Source organism: Symphalangus syndactylus, chromosome 24 (assembly GCF_028878055.3).
Source record: "Symphalangus syndactylus isolate Jambi chromosome 24, NHGRI_mSymSyn1-v2.1_pri, whole genome shotgun sequence".
Lineage (NCBI taxonomy): Eukaryota > Metazoa > Chordata > Mammalia > Primates > Hylobatidae > Symphalangus > Symphalangus syndactylus.
Genome location: NC_072446.2, coordinates 14,101,224 through 14,123,038, shown reverse-complemented (window position 1 = coordinate 14,123,038; position 21,815 = coordinate 14,101,224). Strand labels below are relative to the sequence as shown.

Genomic DNA, 21,815 nt, shown 5'->3' with positions numbered 1-21,815 from the left:
ACTAAACTTGACAGTCACTTGAGGATTATTTAAAAAACAAATAACTGAATGTGGTAAAATAATATCTCTAGGATATTTTTCAAAATATTAAGGGCATCCTTTTAACAAGCTATTGATGTCTACAAACACTGTCTTTGTTTGTAGACAAAGACAAACCCCCCTTGCATGGGGGTTTGGGGGTTGGGAAGCAGTTGAGAAAATGGCATAGTCCCATGAGAAAACCTTGGAATACTTTCTTTTAATAACATTTTTTATTGCATAGAACTGTAAAGCTATAGAAACGCTTTCTTGGAGTTTTCCTTCATCCTTTCAGAAGGGCTAATATTGACCTTTGGTTAGCATGTTAGTATTCTCACCTGTGTCAAGTGATGTCTTCAGGCTTTTGGGGTGTGTGTGTGTGCATGCCCGTCTGGTGTTGCGGTGGGGCACATTCGCCGATACCTGTAATGTGTTTCAATTACTACACTGTTGGCATTTCAATAGCCTCCTTCAGCCTTTGCCCATCTGGGAAGTGGAGACTAGGGCAATAAATGTTTTAGGGGTAGATTGAGACTGCAGTGTTTTTCATCTTTTAGCTTGTACTTTAAGACAATGGGATGTACCCCTAGACCATTTACCTAGATTTGAATTACTTCCTTGTGATGTGGTTTAGAGCTCTAAGTTCCTTGAGTTGTCTTGAAAGGCTGAAGGGTGCTCAGAGAATGGAGGGGAATTGAAAATAGAACCTAAGGGTCTGGGAGTGGTCATATTTGTGAGTGGTGAAATGTGTCCCCCAACACCCCGTTGGGTTGGGTCTGGAGTTAAAAGCAGTGGCTGACATACATTTTGCAATATAAGGGTAAAGAAAGGTAAAGAAAGAACAAACATTTCTAGAGGATAAATACTTTTTTTTTTTTTTTTTTTTTTTTTGAGACGGAGTTTCGCTTTGTCACCCAGGCTGGAGCGCAGTGGCACGATCTTGGCTCACTGCAAGCTCCGCCTCCCGGGTTCACGCCATTCTCCTGCCTCAGCCTCTCCGAGTAGCTGGGACTACAGGCGCCCGCCACCACGCCCGGCTAATTTTTTGTATTTTTAGTAGAGACGGGGTTTCACCGTGATCTCGATCTCCTGACCTCGTGATCCGCCCGCCTCGGCCTCCCAAAGTGCTGGGATTACAGGCGTGAGCCACCGCGCCCGGCCTGGATAAATACTTTAATTCCAGAAGATAGGCCACACAGTTTAAGAACTGTGGTAAGAGGTGTTTTGCCATATTTATGTTACTGTTTAATCTGTGTAACAATCATATGAGATGACTTAGTCAGTGGCTAGGTAACTTTCCGCTGGATGAGGCTGCACTAGTAAATGGTGGCACAGGCGAAGCCTTGTACTTTCCCTTATACCACTATCAGCTCATTAGAGTTAACTCATAAAGGGGTTTGTTCTTGAGAGAGGGAGGCAGAGAATGTAAAACCATTAATGAAGTATTAATAGCTGTCAGGACAATTTCTTAAGAACAATTCATTAAGAGCTATTCTCTGTGAATTTTTTAGGAGGGATTTCTTGCCCTACTTTTAAAAAAGTTCAGACAGATGACTCCAAAGAATGCTTGATTTCTCTTGTGAATATTCACTTTTATATCAGATTCTGATGGTTTCGTGATTCTATATATTTAGAAAGCATTAGGCCGGGCATGGTGGCTCATGCCTGTAATCCCAGCTACTTGGGAGGCTGAGGCAGGAGAATCGCTTGAACCTGGGAGGTGGAGGTTGCGGTGAGCCGAGATCCCACCGTCGCACTCTAGCCTGGGTAACAAGAGCAAAACTCTGTCTCAAAAAAAAAAAACACATTAACTTGTGAGTAATTTGTCCTTCTGCTATCCAGTCTTTGGAAGGCAGAGCAAAGCTTGTGTGTGGTAGAGATTTCATAGGCTTGCAGGTTTGTAGTGTGGGAATTCAAGAAGTTGTAAAGGGCACTTATTAAGATAGGAATGTCTAAAATAAATGATCTTTAGCAGTGCCACCTTAAACTTTATAAGTGTTGCTACAAAACCTTTAGTTCTGCATGCTCCTGACCAGCCATTGCCTTGGACAGAGAAACAAATAAGGGTGAGTTAATAAACTAGAGACTTCTCTCAGTTGTTCAAAGAGGTAAACTTAAGGTGATTAAAAAGTGCTGTTTCACTCTGTATGAGGTACACTTTGGGAAGTCATCATTTCCCAAGACGATGATATGCCAGGCATATGAATTGAATAAGAAGGGATTTAGAGACATGCATGGATATAATGATCTCTTACAGATGCTTCTCACCTTACAGCGGAGTTACGTCCTCAGAAACCCATTGTCAGTTGAAAATATTGTAAGTTGAAAACATATTAAATACAGCTTAACCTACCCAACATCGTAGCCTTGTCTACCTGAAACATACTCAGAACCCTTAAGTTAGCCTCCAGTTGGACAAAGTCATCTAGCCCAAAGCCTATTGTATGATAAAATATTGGATATCTCATGTACTGCATATTACTAGCCTGGGAAGAGATCAAAATTCAAAATATGTCAAAATTGTGATGGCTTCACACCATTGTAAAATTGAAAAGTCGCAAGTCAAACCAGTCGGGGATTGTCTGTACATAATAGTTGATTGTCCAAATTAGAGCTATTTTGAGTTTCTGCCCTTTGCAGATCCTTTGAGGTTTTCTTTATAGACAGATGACTCCTTCTGGGAGAATTGAACGTGACTCTGATTGAGATTTGGTTCAGTTACCACATACTGAAAGCTTCCTGTGGGCCAGGCACTAAGTTGCATTGGGGACCTGGGAGGAAGGCCTAGCCCTTAAAGTTTCCAGCCTCTGGGTATTGGGAGACAAGGAGGGAAAATGGGGACAAGATATTTATGGCCTGTCCTTATTGAGAGCTTAGAAAAAGCTGTGTTAATTCTCCTTTGGGTGTTCGATCTCACAGGGAAGATGGCATTTGAGATATGTGAGTTGGCGAGCTTATACTGTATGCTTGCCATTTGTCTAAGCGTTCATTTATATAATTCTTAATGCAAGCCTAGGAAGTGGGTACAGTTATGATCTGAAGTTATTAACCCAAGTTATCAGCCTGACTGAGGGTTGGAGCTGGGATTTGAATCAAGATCTGTCTGATCGCAAAGGCTATGGGTTTTTTTTTTTGTTTTTTTTTTTGTCATTATGCTGGCTGTGTTTCTTCTCTTAAAAGATAAGTGGGGGTGTGCCCTTGGCTTTCTTATTTATTATTTATTATGTTGTTAAGAAGATGAGAGGAGGAGTGAGACCAGAGAAAGAGGCTTGAAAGAGAAATGGGATAGAAAAATAAAGGAAAAGGCCGGGCACAGTGGCTCACACCTGTAATCCCAGCACTTTGGGAGGCTGAGGTGGGTGGATCACCTGAGGTCAGGAGTTCGAGACCAGCGTGACCAACATAGTGAAGCCCCATCTCTACTAAAAATAAAAAAGTTAGCCAGGCATGGTGGCGCATGCCTGTAATCCAGGTACTTGGGAGGCTGAGGCAGGAGAATCGCTTCAGCTGGGGAGGTAGAGGTTGCAGTGAGCCGAGATCGTGTCATTGCACTCCAGCCTGGGAAACAAGAGCAAAACTCCATCTCAAAAAAAAAAAAAAAAAAAAAGAGAAAAAGAAAGAAAAAGTGCCTTATTATAATTGTAGTCTTGTAATTGTCTCTTTGGCACCTCTTACGTAAAGTGTAGTTGCTCTGGGACATTAGAATGACTGTGACTGACTTTTAATCTTTTGCCAGTTACGGTGGCTCACACCTGTAATTCCAGCTTTGGGAGGCTGGGGTGGGTGGATCGGTGGATCGCTTGAGCTCAGGAGTTTGACACCAGCCTGGTCAACATGGTGAAACCCCTGTCTACTAAAAATACAAAAGTTAATCAGGCTTGGTGGTGTATGCCTGTAATCCCAGCTAATCGGGAGGCTGAGGGTCAGGAATCGCTTGAACCCAGGAGGGCAGAGGTTGCAGCTAGCTGAGATTGTATCTCTGCACTCCAGCCTGGGCTGAGAGTGAGACCCTGTCTCAAAAAAAAAAAAAGAAAAGTCCTACACTCCAGCCTGGGCTGAGAGTGAGACTCTGTCTCAAAAAAATAAAAAAAAAATAAAAAAAATCCTTCTACGAATTCTGTGTTTCCCCCTAAGAACTTCTGTCCTAACTTGATCACTTCTTATTGTGAGCTATTTGTTTATTAGTGTTGAAAATTCTGTGCTGATACTATCAACTGTACCTTCCCTTCCACCACCCCACTCTCTACTCCGAGTCTTTCATGTCCTCAATACCTGTTGTGCAAACTATGCATTTCTGGGTTAACTGGGTACTATTTTAGTCTTTTAGTTCCATCACTCAACATTTACAATATAGTAGAAAAAGGGAAGAAATGGAATGGTACATACTCGAGAAATCAGTGTTATGGCCATCTCCATTTTAGAGATGAGAGGCCTTTGCAGAAGGCCGTTGCGAAGACTTTGCAGAATGTGAATTTGTATCCGGGTCTTCCAGCCTCCCAAGCCTGTGTGCTTTGCATTACAAAGGGAGTCTGTGATTCCTAGCCCTGCTGTCACCTAGAGGCACTTGGGCTAAACTCCTTAGCTTTGCTTTCCTCCTCTGTGATGTGAGGAGGCTTGAACTCAGTACCTCTAGGTGGTCCTTCCAGCTCTAAGCTTGAGAACTTAAGTTTATTTTAGCTAAAGAAGAGAGATGGAAAGCCCCTTGAGGACAGGAACCAGCTTGTATTTCCCACAGCACCTACTGGTACTTTGTTCCTATGGGCTCCTGAATATTTAATTAATGAAACCTCTTGTTCCTGTTTGAAAGCTCACTACTTACATTAACCTTTCCTGAGTATTCTTGGACTCTGATCCAGTTTTTTCTGTATCACCTCTTATTGTACGAATTGTATGTCACTTTAACGTTTTGTTTTATTCTTTATGTGCTTCATTTACTTATTGCTTGGCTTTGGCTGCTAGAATGTAAGCTCCTATAGGTTTTTGTTTTAGTATTTCTGAGTAGACTACATAGACTACATTCTCTTCTTATTGTTGTTTTCTTTTCCTAGTACCCCAAAGAAGGATACAACCCTGGATTTGGTCATCTTTTCAGTGTTTGCTATGATCATTTGAAATAGAAGCATACACAAGAATAAAAAGAGAAATTTGCTGAAAAACTGGAGGTTTGTCCTTGTGGAGGCTTATTTGAATTCTCAATCTGTTGGTTGAATTGATTTGTTGGCATATAAATATATCCTGATGGACTCCTCTGAAAATCTAAATTTGTGCTTCTGACCTTTGTAAAGTCAGGCAGTGCTTTACTAATTGGATGAAGGAGAGCCATGGCTTACTCTTGAGAGAATGTGCAGATGCACACAATCAAAACTTTTCATGTAATTTGCGGGCAGGAGGATCCCATCTTAGTGCATAGTTCACCTCTAACCTCGCTCAGAGAAAAGGTGGAAGAAACATGAGCAGTCGTCTAGAGAAATCCAGAGACCACTTGGTTGGCTCATTTGGATCTTTTTATTATTATTTTCAAAATGAATGCTTTTGTTGCCTTTCTCTTTCAAAGCCAGATGGTTTCTTTTTCTTTCTTTACATACGTAGCACTCACTGAGAATAGTGCTTGGCCATTAGTCATTTTCATTAAACATCTGAGTATTGTCCCTTCCACCTTTAAAGAAGAAAAACTGTTGTCAGTCCTTTTTGCCCTGTCTAGCTACTCCTTTCACTTTCCTTCTTGTCATGGTAAGCTTCTGGAAAACATAGTTTCCTGTCTTTTTTCTTTCTGTTCTTCACTTCTAGTCACTGCCCGGGAGCTCAATCATTGCTTCATCACTACATCTCCCATTGATGTTCAGTCTTCACTACCATTTGGCCCCTGTTGTCATCCTGCTCGTTGACACTCTTCTCTTGACCTCCCTCATTGCTCTCTCTGCTTTTCTTCTGCCCATGTGGCCAATTTTGCCCCCTCATCATGCAGTCCGGTTGGTAATGCTCAGGGTTACACGTTCACCTTCTCCCCCTCTTCTCCTTTCCCTGTTTCTCTCAGATTTGCTCTCTCTGTGTCTTCCCTTCTCCCCTTTGCGGAACTCTTTTACCAGTACCCTTAGCTTCTAACGTCACTTACATGTGAACCCGGGCCTGACCCAAGCCCATATAAAAGGCTGCAGTACTTTAAATGCAGCATGACCCAAGCTGAACTCTATACCACCTTTTCATTTTTTCCTCCAAACCTCCCCTTCTTACTGTCTCATTGAATGGTACCTACATTCATGCATTTGACCAACTCAGAGAGTCTATGACTCAATTCTGTCCCTTCTTCCCCATTCCCTCTATGGCTGCCCCGTTTTCTCCCGCAACTGTAATAGCCTCTTAACTGGTCTTCTTGTCTAAGTCTTCTCTTTCTTTCCACCCCGATGTGGTTTTCAAAGATGGTTTGCAAAGATGCAAATCTGAGCATATCTCTTGCTTGCTCACAATCATTAGATGTCTTCCTGTTGCCAAAAATAAAGTTTAAATTCTTTAACAAAACCTGGAAAATTATTGATACTTGTTGCACTCTCCCCACATTGCCCTGCCCATCTTTCCAGCATCGTCTTTCCTCGTGCTTGTGTTTCAGCCTTTTAGTTCTCTTTGGCCATGGGGCTTTGGCATACTCTGTATCATGACTTACCCTGTATGTAGTCATAAAGTAACAGCTTTTAGCTGTTTCCACCACTAAAAATTAGTTGATTCCTTTTCCTCATTTGTTTCGCTGCTTCCCCCTGCTTACCTTTGAAGCTCAGCACGGGCTTCACTTCTTCAAGGTCACTTTCCTGACATTCTTCACTCACATTGTATCTGTTCCTCTGGCTCCCACACATGTCACAGCATGTTGTCATTGGCAACGTGATACGTGACTCCCTTCTGCTATTAGTCAGCAAGCCCCTTCTTTTTTTTTCTTCCTTTTTTTAGATTGTGTCTCTTCTCCCCAGATCCCAGTGCCTAGCACAGCACAGTGCATGGTGCATGGCAGTTTCTCAGGGAGTTAATGGTCTCTGGATCTAAGGCATAGGCGAGGAAGGGTTGGTGTTTAGGAGAAAGCTGAGAAAGGAGAGGCCAGGCGCAATGGCTCATGCCTGTAATCCAAGGATTTTGGGACACCGAGGCAGGCGAATCACTTGAGGCCAGGAGTTTGAGATGAGCCTGGGCAATATGGCGAAACCCCATCTCTACTAAAAATACAGAAATTAACCTGGTGTGGTGGTGCATGCCTGTAATCCCAGCTACTCAGGAGGCTGAGGCATGAGAATCACTTGAACCCAGGAGGTGGAAGCTGCAATGAGTCAAAATTATGCCACTGCACTCCACTCTGGGTGACAGAGCAAGACTCTGTCTCAAAAACAAAAACAAAGCTGAGAAAGGAGAGAGGGGGGAAAAAGAGAAGACTTTCAGTGGTGAAGAGTAATGAAGGCTATCGGCAGGGCCCATTATGTACAGCCGATTGATGTAGACACAGTGCATTTTGCTCAGAAAATATTTGAAGATTTTCCACTAAATGCTGGTTACTTTTCTCTCTTGTGGAAACTTATGTTTTTACTTATCCTCCTCTTCTATTTCAGAGAGTCAGGACTACCTCTCAGGTGTGTGTTCTTTTACCCCATTCCTTTCCCATCACTTAACAGTGTTTTGCATCATTAGTCAGCCTATTACTGCTGTCTCACATTTCTCTTGTACTTGATTCCTTCCTTGTGCCTACAAACATGCTTAAGTTGCCCCTTCCTAAAAAGAAATCTTGTTTTCTAGATCTTCCCCGCTTAAGCAAATACCCAGCCTTCTATCACAGCTAGTTTTGGGGAAGTGGTGAATCTCAGTTTCTGATACCTTCACTCTTCTTTCATCAGACCTCACCCCTCCACTCAAACCCTTCTTAGTTCCCCAGGTTTCTCTCTGTGATACTTGTCTTTGACTTTTCTGATGAACTGTCTGCCTCTTTATCATCTCTTTTACTGGATGTTGAGGTTTCTCAGGTTCTGGCTTCAGTCTTCTCAATTTAACAATTCTCTGTATGTTGTCTCATTAATAATGCCTTCATCTTCCACTTCTGCACAGAAAACTTCCAAATCTATATCTCCAAGCAGATCTTTTGATCTGTCAGCCTACTGGACATCCCTGTCTATCTGGTTGTCATGAGAACACCTCAAACTCAGCATGTTCCACACTGTATTTACCGTTTATCCTCTTATCCCCACTGACTGTGGCTTCTGGATGTTGGGAGTGGCCCTTGCACCAAGTTGGCAAGCTGGAAATCCTAAACTTGTCTTTTGCTCCCCATTTTCCGTAACCTTTCACATCTACTCAGTCCATTTAAATCAGCAGCGTCTTCTATGACCTTTTGTTTCTTTGTATTCTGCTATCATATCCTGAGTATAGGTCCTTTCCCTTCCAGACTATTGTAGTAGCACCGTGTCTCAACTTTCTCTCTCTCATTTTTCTACCTGCTTCTCTTACCCTTTGGACTATCCTTTATACAGTTTCCAGAGATATTTTTCTAAACATTGAAATTTGATATCATTTCTTGGTTTAAACACATTCACTGGATCTCTAGGTCTTATGGATAGGTTCGTGGCCCAAATTCTTAGGCCAGCAGCAAAACTCTTCAGAGTCAGGCCACACTGCATCTTCCCAGCCTCAGCTGCTTTCACCCGTCTCGTACCCCTTCCTTTTCAGCCATGTGATGCCCCCAGAAGCCCCTTGTAGCTTTATCACACTGTACTTTCACCCAAGTTCCCTGCAGCTCAAAGTGTACTTTGCGTTATCTGCTTTTCAGACTCCAGGGCTTGCCTCATTGATCAGTTCCCTGTGCTCCTCACCCTCCCCTTTTGATAGGATGCTTTATAGATTACCTTTCATACAGTGTCCGATGCAGTTAGAGGTAGTATACTGCCCAGGAGTTGAGTGTGAACCCTAGATCTGCCATCTGAAAGTCGTATGTCCTTCAGTGATGCATTTAATCTCTCTGTGCCTCAAATTTCTCCCTCTGGGGTATGTTAGGAGGATACAAATTAACACATGTAAAGTGCTTAGAATAGATTGGTACTGTTAAATATGAGCTAACGTCACATTTGATAATTTTTTAAAAAGAAAAAATCATTATGGAGTCTCAGTCCTAGAGATTCTGATTCATTAATTCTGGATGGACCCCAAGATTGTTCTGTGTATTCTGGGTGGGAGCTGCAGTGCCCTGTTTCTCTCTCTAGCTTGAGAGCCTAGCACAGCACCTGAACCATTCTCTTCATGGGTTACTTATTGAGTACCTGTAGCGTGCCAAGCATTGCTGAGAGGCCGAGATGAGTAAACTTTTACCTTGCGGAGCTCATCTTCTAGTGGGGAAGGTGTACATTAAATAAAAACAGAAAATATATATGATGTGGTGTCAGGCAGTAGGTGATAAATGGGGAAAAAAACAACCAAAAACAGTGCAAGATAAAGGGATTTGGGAATGGATTCAATTTTAAGTAGGGTGATTAGGGAAGGTCATTTACGTAGGGTGATTAGGGTAGGTCATTTACCTGAGAAGGTGATAATTTGAACTGAGACCTATATAAAATGAGTGTGTGAACTATGGAGACATTTGGGAAGAGCATTACAGACGGATGGAAGGGCAAGTGCGAGGTGATGATGAGCTTGGTGTGTTCAAGGAGCAGCAAGGTCATTATGCCTGTGCTAGAGTGGTGGAGGGGCCTGCTAGGAGATGAGCTCAAAGAAGAGGGCAGGAGCCTTGCTGGTAGGCAGGCCACAAGAGGGACTTTGGATTTTGTTGTGAGATGGGAAGCCACAGAGGATTCTGAGCAGGAGTTGTTGTGTGTGTGTGTGTGTGGGTTTTTTTTTTTTTTTTTTTTTGAGACAGAGTCTTGCTCTGTCGCCCAGGCTGGAGTGCAGTGGCGCAATCTCGGTTCACTGCAACGTCTGTCTCCTGGGTTCGAGCAATTCTCTTGCCTCAGCCTCCTGAGTAGCTGGGATTATAGGCACGCAGCACCATGCCCGGCTAATGTTTTTATTTTTAGTAGACAGGGTTTCACCATGTTGCCCAGGCTGGTCTTGAACTCCTGAACTCCTGAGCTCAGGCCTCCCAAAATGCTAGGATTACAGGTGTGAGCCATCACGCCCGGCCAGGAGTCTTTTTGAGACAGAGACTGGCTCTGTTGCCCAGGCTGGAGTGCAGTGGCGTGATCTCCCTTGGCTCACTGTAACCTCCCCCTCCCGGTTCAAGCAGTTCTCCTGCCTCAGCCTCCCAAGTAGCTGGGACTACAGGCGTGTGCCACCACGCCTAAGTAATTTTTGTATCTTTAGTAGAGACAGGGTTTCTAGATTAAAGGTAGAGGAATATAGAGGAATGTAGATTAAATGTAGAGGAAGAGAGACACTTTTGGCCTAAGCAGTTGGGTGAGTGGTGGTTTCTTTACTGAGATGAGAAGCATTGAGTTTGAGGGAGGAGAGTGGGACTCAAGAGTGCCGTTTGGACATGAGAAACTTGAGATGCTCAGTACACTTGCAACGAGGGATGTTAAATAGGTAGTTGAGTCTGGAGCTCAGGGGAGAGGGCCAGGCTGCAGATAGAAATTTGGCAGTCAGCTTATTGTTGTGACACAGAACAGTAAGGAGTAATTTCTTCTGACTAAAGAGATTTGGTAAACCTTTCTTTCCAAAGGAGAAGACGTTTGAGCGAAACTTTGAAGAATGAGCATAATTTTCAAAGGCAGAGAAAGGGAAAAATAGACAATATTTTTCATCCAAGTCTCACAGCCTTTCCCCTGGCCTCTTGTTGAGTTTAAGAAGCTGCTGACCTGGTTGATAATCTCTTATCACTGGTATAGCCACTTAGGTTCTTTATTGAAAAGGAACCAGACCAGATTACACACTAACTGATAAACCACGTTCTCTGTTTCTCATTGTTCACAGATTCAAAATTCCAGTTGGATCATCAAGGTGCAGAATGCTAAACTTGTTCTCCCCTCTTCTGTATCTGGTGTGAATTGGATGTGTTGATTTTGGTGTGGAGGCTTTTTCACGTGCTGTCATCTCTACTAAAGATGGAACACTTTGGAGAAGTTTTACTTCTATTGATATGACTTTTTGCACTTGAACTGTTAAAACAACTACAACCACGAGAAATTGGGACCCCATGGTATTTTATCACTCATCCCCCTAACTTGAGCATATTATCTATCTTGACTCATCCTGCTTTGTGTGAAATGTGAATCATGTTTTGCCACTCTTCTATTTAGATAGAATTTTATTTGCAGTAGAATATTGCTTATCTTTTTGTTTATTTTTGTGATCACTGTAATCAGAAATTTTGGTCTTTCAAGTAGAGAGTAATTACTGGATGTTTGTTAGTCAATGGGATAAAGAATGCATTGAAAAAATTCAGTTTATTAAATCGTCTAAGATCCTTTTAGAACTGATGTAAAATTCATCATTGTGAATAACCTTCCACCGCACGATAATATTAGTGGTGGATATAGATAGAATGTATGAAGCCTCAGCTCTTATATACTCCTTTTAGCCATTTTTCTATTATGAAAAAAATCTAGTGTATTAAAGGAAAGTAGTGACAGTATTTAGATGGTTTCTAGTCTTTGAAGTTCATGCAGAAGCTTTTGTCAGAATTGTACACATGGGTCTTTGTCTTGAGTTAATGAGACCACTGCAACTTTAAACATGTTTTAAGTGATAACCTTGATTTTTATAAATTATACAAGCATGACTATCAATGTTGGTTTATCAGTTTTCAACAACTTTACAAGTCTGAACAAGTAGAAAATTATTTCAAAAGAACCTTGTTTGGATCTCACATAACTACAGGTAGCTTTCTGTATATGAAAAAATTTTTAAGTACAGAAAAATACAGATAATATAAATACCCCAGTATGGAGTAACTAAAAGTTAATAATTTGTTAGAAGACTTGTTTTAAATCTTTCTTTAATAAAACAAGTAAAACTTCACTAATAATTTATGACATGTCTGTACTCCATATCTGCTGATTCATACTCCCTCTTTTTTTTTTTTTTAACTCCCCAGAGGAATTTAATGTGAACTATTTCCATTTTTTTCTAGATCACTTAATGTAGTGTCATGGTGTATGGATGACTTAACATGTTTTTGAGACCTATCAGTTGTTGAAATACAGATCTAGTTCATTCTTTTAAAGAGTTGTATAGTATTCCTTCATGAGATTTTAGTGTTTTTATTGTAAGTAAGAGAATTCTTTATATATTTTGAATTCTCGTCGTTTATCTGTTATATAAACTGCAAATATCTTAGTTTTCCAGGCTGTTCCTTACTGTCTAACTTTATATTTTTTTCAGGTAGCTTTCCTGAGTTTGATCTTAGGAATTCTTAAACTACAATAGCATGCCTTCCAGTTTAGTTTTCCCACCCGTGGAGGTGGTGGCAGGCTGAGTTTTGTTTCTTTCTGCTCTGAAAGACCTAGGAAACTAGTGAATTGAGTAAGCAGCCTGCAAGTCTGGTATAGTCTATTTCAATCAAGTTGGCTTCTGGTGTGCCTTTGATGGCATCATCAGTGAGAGTTCTTGGTGTTGATTTCTCTTGCTGCAGTAACAGGTGTGATGTTTCTCAGTAGCTGGCTAGCTCCCGAGGATACCAGGAGAATACTTTATTAATTTAAAACACTGCATTCTAAGGGTTCTTCAGGAAAGTTATGTGTCTATGGGTAGGGTTGTTTTTATGTGGTTATTTCAAAATAAGAGCTATACAATCAGGCTTTCTGCTGGAATATTGGAATATAATGTCTGCCATTTAAGCACATTGGTTGCAAAGCTTTAAAGCTTTATTTTTGTTTCTAAAGCATTGATTTAATGTGTGAGCTAACAATTCGATCAAGAAAATAGATTTTTAAGAAAACTTCTCCAGTGTCCTTATTCTTGAGTTCATGGTTATTTAAGAGATCACTCTCTTTGAATATCTGTTAGTATGGTATCTTTCATTTTTTAGGGAGGGAGCAACTTTAAAAAAAATCACCATAGAATAATTATGATGAAAGCATTATTGACACAGTGAGCATTTTTAATACCTTCAACCTGTATATAAGCAGCACAAATTTAGAATGATTTCAGATCCAGGTTTTGAAGTAGATGTCTGTTTACAGGAAATGCGGCAGGATCAGAGTACAATGACCTCTGAGGAAGTCTTGTATTCATGCAGCATACATTTTTACTATGTTTGTGGCACTGTTCTAGTTCGGAGGATCTGGTGATGAATAGGATAGACACCCCGCCCCGCCCCCTACTCCATGTGGAAACAGGAAAGGAACAAACAAAATTATGTCCTATGCAGAAGATGAAAAGAGTGTAATGCTGGAACAGGAGCAGCAGTAATCTCAGTATTTATTCACCCAGAGCCTGGATATGCGTATAGGGGGTGCATAGAGGAAGAATACAGCCATTGTGTGAAGTAGATGGAAGCATGGCATGGCTATTTGTTCGTTCAGCAAATACATTTATTGAGCATCTGTTCTATGCCTGCAAGTGTTCTAGGTGCTGATGATCAGTAATGAACAAGAGGGACAAAAAAGTCTGTGTTGATGGAGTTTCCATTCTAGAAGGGGAAGATTTACATAAACAAGAGAAGAAATAACGTGGGGATTGGTGCACTGCAGATGGGTGTGGAAAGCAGAAAGCAGTAGAATACTTTTTAATGAAAATAGACTGTCAAAGGTTAAAATTTAAAAATATTAATAAGATATCTAACAGATTTTACGTTAGAATGTCCATGTCCCTCCATTTTAGTGTATTTTTCCCACATACAGAGTCTACTGTATTGAAACCTCAAGCACACCTTTATTGTCTTAACAAAATCCATCAAAAGTCATAGGCTTCTGGAGACAGATTATTACCTTCCCAGAAGGTAATCTTTTTAGAGTTGAAGTGAAATATGGTAACTTGTTTTTTGGAGAGGCTGTGAAAAGGAGAGATATTGTACCTAATTTGTGTTTGCAGGAGTATAAAATAATAATAGCATTTTTTATGCAAAGTGAAAAAAACTGTTGTGAAGCTAATAACTTTAAACTTATATCTGGAAAACTGAGACCTGATAGATTATATATCAAATTGGTATATAACTTATTTGGTAACATATATAGGTTGAGTTTCAAAGTATTGTAGCTACATCAGAAGATAAATTACAAAGGAAGGATATGTATTTGTGAAACCAGAATTTCATGAACTCTAGAAAAAGAAGAGGAGCAATCACTTTGCACAACAAAGAATCTTTATTCATATATATATACACACACACACACACAATACAGATATATATTTTCAAAATCTCAATAATATTTAATATTAGAAATGTTAAGGAGGATACTACCGACAGTGAATTAATATAAAAGACCAAATACTTTTCCCCTTCCTTTTTTTAAAAAAAATATAGTTTAGAACAGTTTTAGATTCACACGAAAACTGAGCAGAAAGTATGCACAGAGTTCTCATGTAACTCCTACCCCACACATGCATCATAACCCCCTCCACTGGCAACATCCTACACTGAGTGGTACATTGGTTACCATTGGTGAACCTACGTTGACATGTCATTGTTAGCCAGAGTCCGTAGTCTGCGTTAGTATTCTTTTCTAGTGTTGTACATTCTGTGGGTTTTGAAAAATGTATAATGACATGTATCCATCATTATAATATCAGAGTAGTTTCAGTTTCACTGTCCTAAAAATGCTGTATGCTCCTCCTGTTCTTTCGTCCCTTAAATTCTATCAACACCTTATTTTATTTATTTATTTATTTATTTATTTATTTATTTATTTATTTATTTATTTTGAGACAGAGTCTTGCTCCATCACCCAGGCTGGAGTGCAGTGGGGCGATCTTGGCTCACTGTAACCTTCGCCTCCTGGGTTCAAACTGTTCTCCTGCCTCAGCCCCTCAAGTTGCTGGGATTACAGGTGTGTGCCCCCACACACAGTCAATTTTTGTAGTTTTATTAGAGATGGGGTTTCACCATATTGGCCATGCTGGTCTCGAACTCCTGACCTCAAGTGATCCACCCCCCCCCCCCCCACTCAACCTCCCAAAGTGCTGGATTACAGATGTGAGCCACCACGCCCGGCCAACACCTTATCTTTTTATTGTCTCTGTAGTTTTGCCTTTTCCAGAATGTCATAGAGTAAAATCATACCGTATGCTACCTTTTCATACTGACTGCTTTCACGCAGGAATATGCATTTAAGGCTCCTCTCTGTCTTTTCATGGCTTTATAGCTCATTTCTTTTTAGCACTGAGTACTATTTCAGTGTCTGGATATACCACAGTTCATTTTATCCACTCACAAAATGCTTCTGCATTTTGACAGTTATGAATAAAGCTGCTGTAAACATCCACGTGCAGATTTTTGTGTGGATATAAGTTTTCAACTTAACTTGGGTAAATACCAAGGAGGGTGATTGCTGGATTGTGTGGTAAGAATATGTTTAGTTTTGTAAGAAACTGCTAAATGGTCTTTCAAAGTGGCTGTGCACCATTTTTCATTCCCACCAGCAGTGAATGAGAGTTCCTGTTGTTCCACATTCTCACCAACACTTGGTATCGGTAGTATTTTAGAATTTGGCCATTCTAAAACTCAACAATAAGAAAATGAACAAATGTTTAACAGTATCTCATTGGACATCTTTTCTATTTTTGTTTTTCTGAGACGGAGTCTTACTCTGTCACCCAGGCTGAAGTGCACTGGCACAATCTTAGCTCACTGCAACCTCTGCCTCCCAGGTTCAAGTGATCCTCCTGCCTCAGCCTCCCCAGTAGCTGGGACTACAGGCATGGGCCACCACACCTGGCTACTTTTTGTATTTTCAGTAGAGACAGGGTTTCACCATGTTGGCCAAGCTGGTCTCGAATTCCTGACCTCAGCTGATCCACCCGCCTCGGCCTCCTGATTACAGGCGTGAGCCACCGCACCTGGCCAGACATCTTTTCGTATGTTTATTTGCTTTCTGTACATTTTTGGTGAGGTGGCTGTTCAGATCGTTTGCCCATTTTAAAATTAGTTTGTTCGTTTTATTTTTATTTTATTTTATTTTTTGAGACGGAGTCTCTTTCACTCTGTCACTCAGACTGGAATGCAGTGGCGCGATCTCAGCACATTAGAAGCTCTGCCTCCCCGGTTCAGGCCATTCTCCTACCTCAGCCTCCCGAGTAGCTGGGACTACAGGCGCCCGCCACCACGCCCGGCCAATTTTTTGTATTTTTAGTAGAGACGGGGTTTCGCCGTATTACAGGATGGTCTCGATCTCCTGACCTTGTGATCCACCTGCCACAGCCTCCCAAAGTGCTAGGATTACAGGCATGAGCCACCATGCCCAGCCTTCATTTTCATATTATTGAGTTTTAAGAGTTCTTTGTGTATTTTGGTTGACAGTATTTTATTCAGGTATATTTTTAGCAAGTATTTTCTCCTGGCGTGTGGCTTGCGTGTCTTCTGCAGAACAGATGTTTTTATTTTTAATGAAGTCTAGCTTATCAGTTACTTTTTTCATGGATTTTGTTTTGGTGTTGTATGTAGAGTCATCTCCAAATCCAAGGCCGTCTAGATTTTATTCTGTCATCCTGTAGGAGTTTTATAGTTTGGTGTCTAAATATATTTTAGGCTTTATTTTCTGGTACAATTGCTAAGTTAAAAGTAAAATTATGGCTGGGCGCGGAGGCTCACACCTCTAATCCCAGCACTTTGGGATGCCAAGGTGGGTGGATCATTTGAGGTCAGGAGTTTGAGACCACCCTAGCCAATGTAGTAAAACTCCGTCTCTATTAAAAATACAAAAATTGGCCAGGTGTGGCATATGCCTGTGGTCCCAGCTACTTGGGAGGTTGAGGCATGAGAATCGCTTGAACCTGGGAGGTGGAGGTTGCAGTGAGCCGAGATCGTGCCACTGCACTCCAGCCTGGGTGACAGAGCGAGACTCTGTCTCAAAAAAAAAAAAAAAAAAGGTAGAATTATATATTTACTCCTTAAAAACTTCTATCTTGCCATTTAGTAGATAGGATGTTATGCTATGCTTGAGGTAATACAGATAGGTAAGGCCTAGATTGAGTTTTCAGTTCACTGGGAATTTTCATTGTTACTTTTTATAGTTTGATGGGACATGAACTTTTAAATTATTCTTTTGTAAAGATAGTATTTACATTTCCTCAAAGGAAGGGTTTTAATTTTTCTTCCATGACTCTTGAATGAATAATTACAGAAAAGCATTTAAATCATATGTAGATTAGGAGACTGTTTAGAGATTTAATGGAATACTTTTCCCACAAAATGCTGTTAGGTTTCCTGACTGATAAGTTTATTCAGCCATTTTTTTATGACATTTTCAACACCTGGAACCTGACCTCTTAATGTTGTGCTGGATTATGACGGTCTTTGACCTTTAAACCAGAACTTTATACATCTTAAGGCCCAATTTTTGTAACTAAGAGTAAAAAGCAACTATTTCTTCTTTCACTTTTAATGGTAGGCAAGTTTTTGCTGGTATTGTATTTGCCTTCCAAAACAGGTCAATTCTAGCCCCTCTTACTGCCTTACTCTTGCCTCTTATTGCCTTAAACACAATTTAAAATGACAAAAATCCAAGCACAGTGGGTCCTGAGGGAAGGTGGAGGAAATAAATTATACTGTGTTTAGCTTTATCTAAATATCTTTTAGAGCATGTCAAGGAATTCATTTTCAGTTCGTTAGTGCTGTTTCGTAAGCATCTTCAGCAAACCCACACAAATGTTCACAGATGAGTATATGCATAAACTAGGACATAAAGGGCCTTGTTTACATTATTAAAAGAGTAACAGTTTCAAAGAGTATTGCCAATTTCTCCCAAATTCATGTTTTTTCACTTTTTTAACCTCCCATTTCACATTTTAGTTGGTTAGTTCCTAGTTTTGTTACAGATATTATCCGAAATAAGGAATAGAAGATTAAAAATGATTTAAAGTGTATGCTGTGGTTCTAGAGACACATCATGTTTTTTTATCTCTAAAAAGGAAAAATTCTAAGTTTAGAAGAAGATTTCATTTGTAAAATTGACTCTGTACTTTATAAGCAGTGTTTAAATTCATTGGTGGTAAATATGCATGTTGGTATAGTAAAATCCCATTTTTTACATAATGCTTTAATGGAAATGGCAGTTTTATGAAATGAAAGTGACTAGTAAAAGTCTGAATGATGCTCATAAGCTTTTCCATCATTTTTATTGAGGGTTTTGTGTATGCTAATCCATTAATACAGGGGAAAAGGAGAACACTAACATGGTTTATTTTCTATAATTACTCAAATAGAATATAATTTATTTTCAATAAAATTATTGGAGTAAATTGCCCAGAGTAGGGAGAGGAAGGTTGGCCTCTTCTTACAAAATATCTTGATTTTTACCCACGGGACTTTGTTATTTTACCAGTGATGTTGTTTCATTGCATGTATTTTCAGTATAGTTCCGTCCAGATTTTTACAAATAAAAGCCTGGGAAAGGCCGAGAAATCCCAAGCATGTAAAGACCCAGGATTGTGGAGGGAGAAATCTGGGATGTTTATTTTATCCTGTTTATTATTACAAATATTGCTTGTCTTTTAACAATTTAGACTTCCTTTTATGTGATTTATGTAAGTTGAAGCACCATTAAGATTGCTGTGTAATAGCAATTAATTGCGATGTAATAGATTAACCTCGGGAAATTTTCAAAAACAGTTAAGTGTTTACATTTAAATTTGGCTTATTTTTGTAGAGTACCTTGAAGAAGAGGTCAGTGTAAGGAATAAACAAATACTTAAATTTGGGATCCTCACACCACAACTTCATAACGGGGAGAGGGAAGGAAGAAACTAGTAACTGAAATGGAAACTAGCAAATATTCTGGATTTCATCACAGTGGAATCTTGCCAGCATCTCGATTTTCTGCTCTCACTATACTTCAAACCATTTTAGAAAAAAAGATCTATGTATTTTTGGATGTTTTGGGGGCCATTATGAATTCTTGGCATTCTGCTCTGAAGATACTTCCGTGTTTTTGAGGCAGAATCTTGTTGAAACTAGTAACTTTAAGCTTTGATTTAGACCGCTTTGTGGCCTGAGAGTTTCTGAATCACATTGTCATTGAGTACCTTTCATCCCTAGGCTTTATGTTTGAAAACTCACCCCATTTCAGGTGTCTCTTTATGTCATGTACATTTTTGTCCACTTTTTTCTCCCTTCCCCCAGTGTTGTGGTGCTGCTGTGCTTATGTGGAGTTCTTCTGCGTTGCAGTTTTTAGATGAGGGCCAGGGAATGCATGTACATGGTGATTTGCTTGTGCCCTCTCATAGGTTTGTGTGCCCTTTATGCCTGTCTGTGTGTGTGTTTTATTGCTGGTTTGACCCTAGAAAATCAGAGCTTGCATAGCTATTCTTTTTACCCCCACTCTGAATGCTGAAGTGATCCCCTCCTTAAGCAAGCAAAGAGGCTTCCTAGGAGGACAGATTTTTCTCCATCTTTATTATGAGTCAGACTGCCTGTGTTCGAGAGTGGAAAAGGGTAGTCACAGAGAGTACTGCCTCCATAATCTCCCTAGCACTGCCTCAGCACCAAGTGTCCTGTTTCTCCCTTTATGCCAAGAACTTGATGCAAGGATGGAGCAGCGTCAGCACCTGGCTCTCCCTTACTGTAGCTGAAAATCCTTTTGGGCCACAGGTACCTGGCCTCCTCTGTACTCTTAGTTTTCAATGGGGAGCTGACTTAGAGTGTAGTGATAGGGTTGTTTGTGTTAGAAAGGTAAGCAAATGGAGAAATTCTCATGGAGTATTTCATCTCTGAAGGTGTCACTGCTCATGGAATGAGAATAGGGTTTGCAATAATAATTCACAAAACAATAAATGATGCAGTAGTATAGTCAGTTCTGCTGTTATGCATCTTGGAATCACCACACTATACTGAATAGCTCCATGAAAACCACAGCACTTATGAGGGAAGTGTGGTTAGGAGCACAGCACTCAAAGACTTTGTTGGTGACACATGCACAAAGATAGGGCGCTGGTAAAGCCACAAATGCTACAGCAGATATGGCACTTTCTTGAAAAAGACCCAAAGTTTTTCTGTGGATATGGACATCAGAAGAGTTGTTTTCTTGAAGTAAGGAGGATTACCTGAAATCGTATGGAAAGTTGTAATACCAAGTGTGGATAGGTGTGGCTCATTACCCACAAGGTGAACTGAGGTATCCCGTAGGTGGTTGAGGTGTGTGTGCTTGTGAGTTTTCTGTATTTCTTTGCGGTTGGGTTCAGCGAGGAGCAGTTTTCTGTGTTCACCAGTGTTGATAGCAGACAAAATCACACAGAAACAAATACGAAAATTGTTTTATGTCCAGAATGTCCTTCTAATATGCACATGAGTAACATTGGATCAAATATATGTTTTCAAAATAAGTCTCATAGCAGAACTGGCTGTCATTTGATTTTGGGATTGAGTCCCATTTCCTTCTTTGATTTCTTAATTTGTATTAAGGTAAGCCCATATCAGATTGATTTTTTTTTTTTTTTTCCATGCCCTGAGCACCTCAAGAGTAGAGACACCAGCCCAAGGATCTTAATTTTGCTGGAGATAATCCACACACAGGTAGTTTTCTTCTTGGTGAATATGTAGATTGAGACCTTTATTCTGTGCCAGCCACAGTGCTAGGGCTACAGAGATGGATAAGGTATAATCCTTGTCCTCAGGAGCTTAAGTCTCATTGAAAAGTTTTTCAAAACACACATTTGAATGATTTTGTTGGGTCAACATTACGTATTTGTTTGTGAACACATAAGTGCACACCCTTTCCCCACCTTCACTTCCTGTTTCCTTGCAAATGCAAAGAGTAAAGAACTTGCCTAGAGGAAACACAGAAACACTGATTCACAGGTGAAAAATATGTAAATTTGAAAAGGTGTTGAAAAGAACCTAAGTTTTTGTAGCCACCTGACTGATAAACACAGAGATCACATGTCCACCATAGATGGGTAAATGAAAAAAAGCAAGTTTCAGAGTACTAGGAATAGTATTATTTCATTACTTGTTAGCCCCTATCCCTTGCACATGTGTGTATGTGTTGTCTGTGTAAACATAGATGATGTGGAAAGATCTCCCATATTGTTAATACTAGTTATCTCAGGGGACAAAGGAAAGCTTATTCCTGTTTATACATCTTTTATTGTTTGGTTTAAGAAGCATGTTTTACTTTTTTAATTAAAAAATCTAATAAAGTAGGAAGTGAATAAAAGTAATAAAAAGTATCTTCAGGCCACTGAGCCTGTTGCAGTCTTCCGGTAGCGTGAGTAGTTAATACTGTCTGTAATGTTTCAGGTGTGGACTGCCCAGCAGGACTCTGAACTTTTTGCTATAGCCTAAGGTGATACTAAGTTTTCTGTAGCAACACTATAATGTTGAGAGTTTCTGTGTTTATAGACCATTAACACCTCAAAGTCTTTCTTCCATCTGCTCCTCTTGGCACACTGTGCTCTAGATAATCATTTTGGAACGAGTTTAGTCCTTTACGCTCTCCCTGTTAGATTTCATATTGTTATTGTGGAAATCAGTATTTAGCATGGGTAAGAACTGGCCTTAGATGCAAGCCATCTGGTTACAGATCCTCACTACCACTGTCATGAAAACTTGGACAAGTAACTTGCCTCCCCAAGTCTCAGTTTTCTCATCTGCAAAACAGCAATAATCATAAAGTTGTGAGGTTTCAATGAGGTGGCATATGTTAGAACACTTACACTAGGTACCTGGCGAAATAGTGGGAACATGGTAC

General features: G+C 40.2%; 1 protein-coding gene across 5 annotated transcripts in view; it reads left to right on the top strand.

Moving 5' to 3' along the window:
* The window catches only part of VAPB (VAMP associated protein B and C), a 69,752-nt gene that overhangs the window by 6,754 nt on the left and 41,183 nt on the right, over positions 1–21,815 (top strand). For 2 of the 5 annotated variants that reach the window (XR_010119349.1, XM_063633442.1), the window contains exon 2: positions 10,945–10,971. The exons of the other annotated variants lie outside the window; for them this stretch is intronic. Coding sequence is in view for 1 of the 2 variants with exons in the window: in XM_063633442.1 (XP_063489512.1) it covers positions 10,945–10,971 (27 nt within the window). In the remaining variant the exon portion in view is untranslated. The remainder of the gene's footprint in view (positions 1–10,944; positions 10,972–21,815) is intronic. 5 annotated transcript variants of the gene reach the window in all.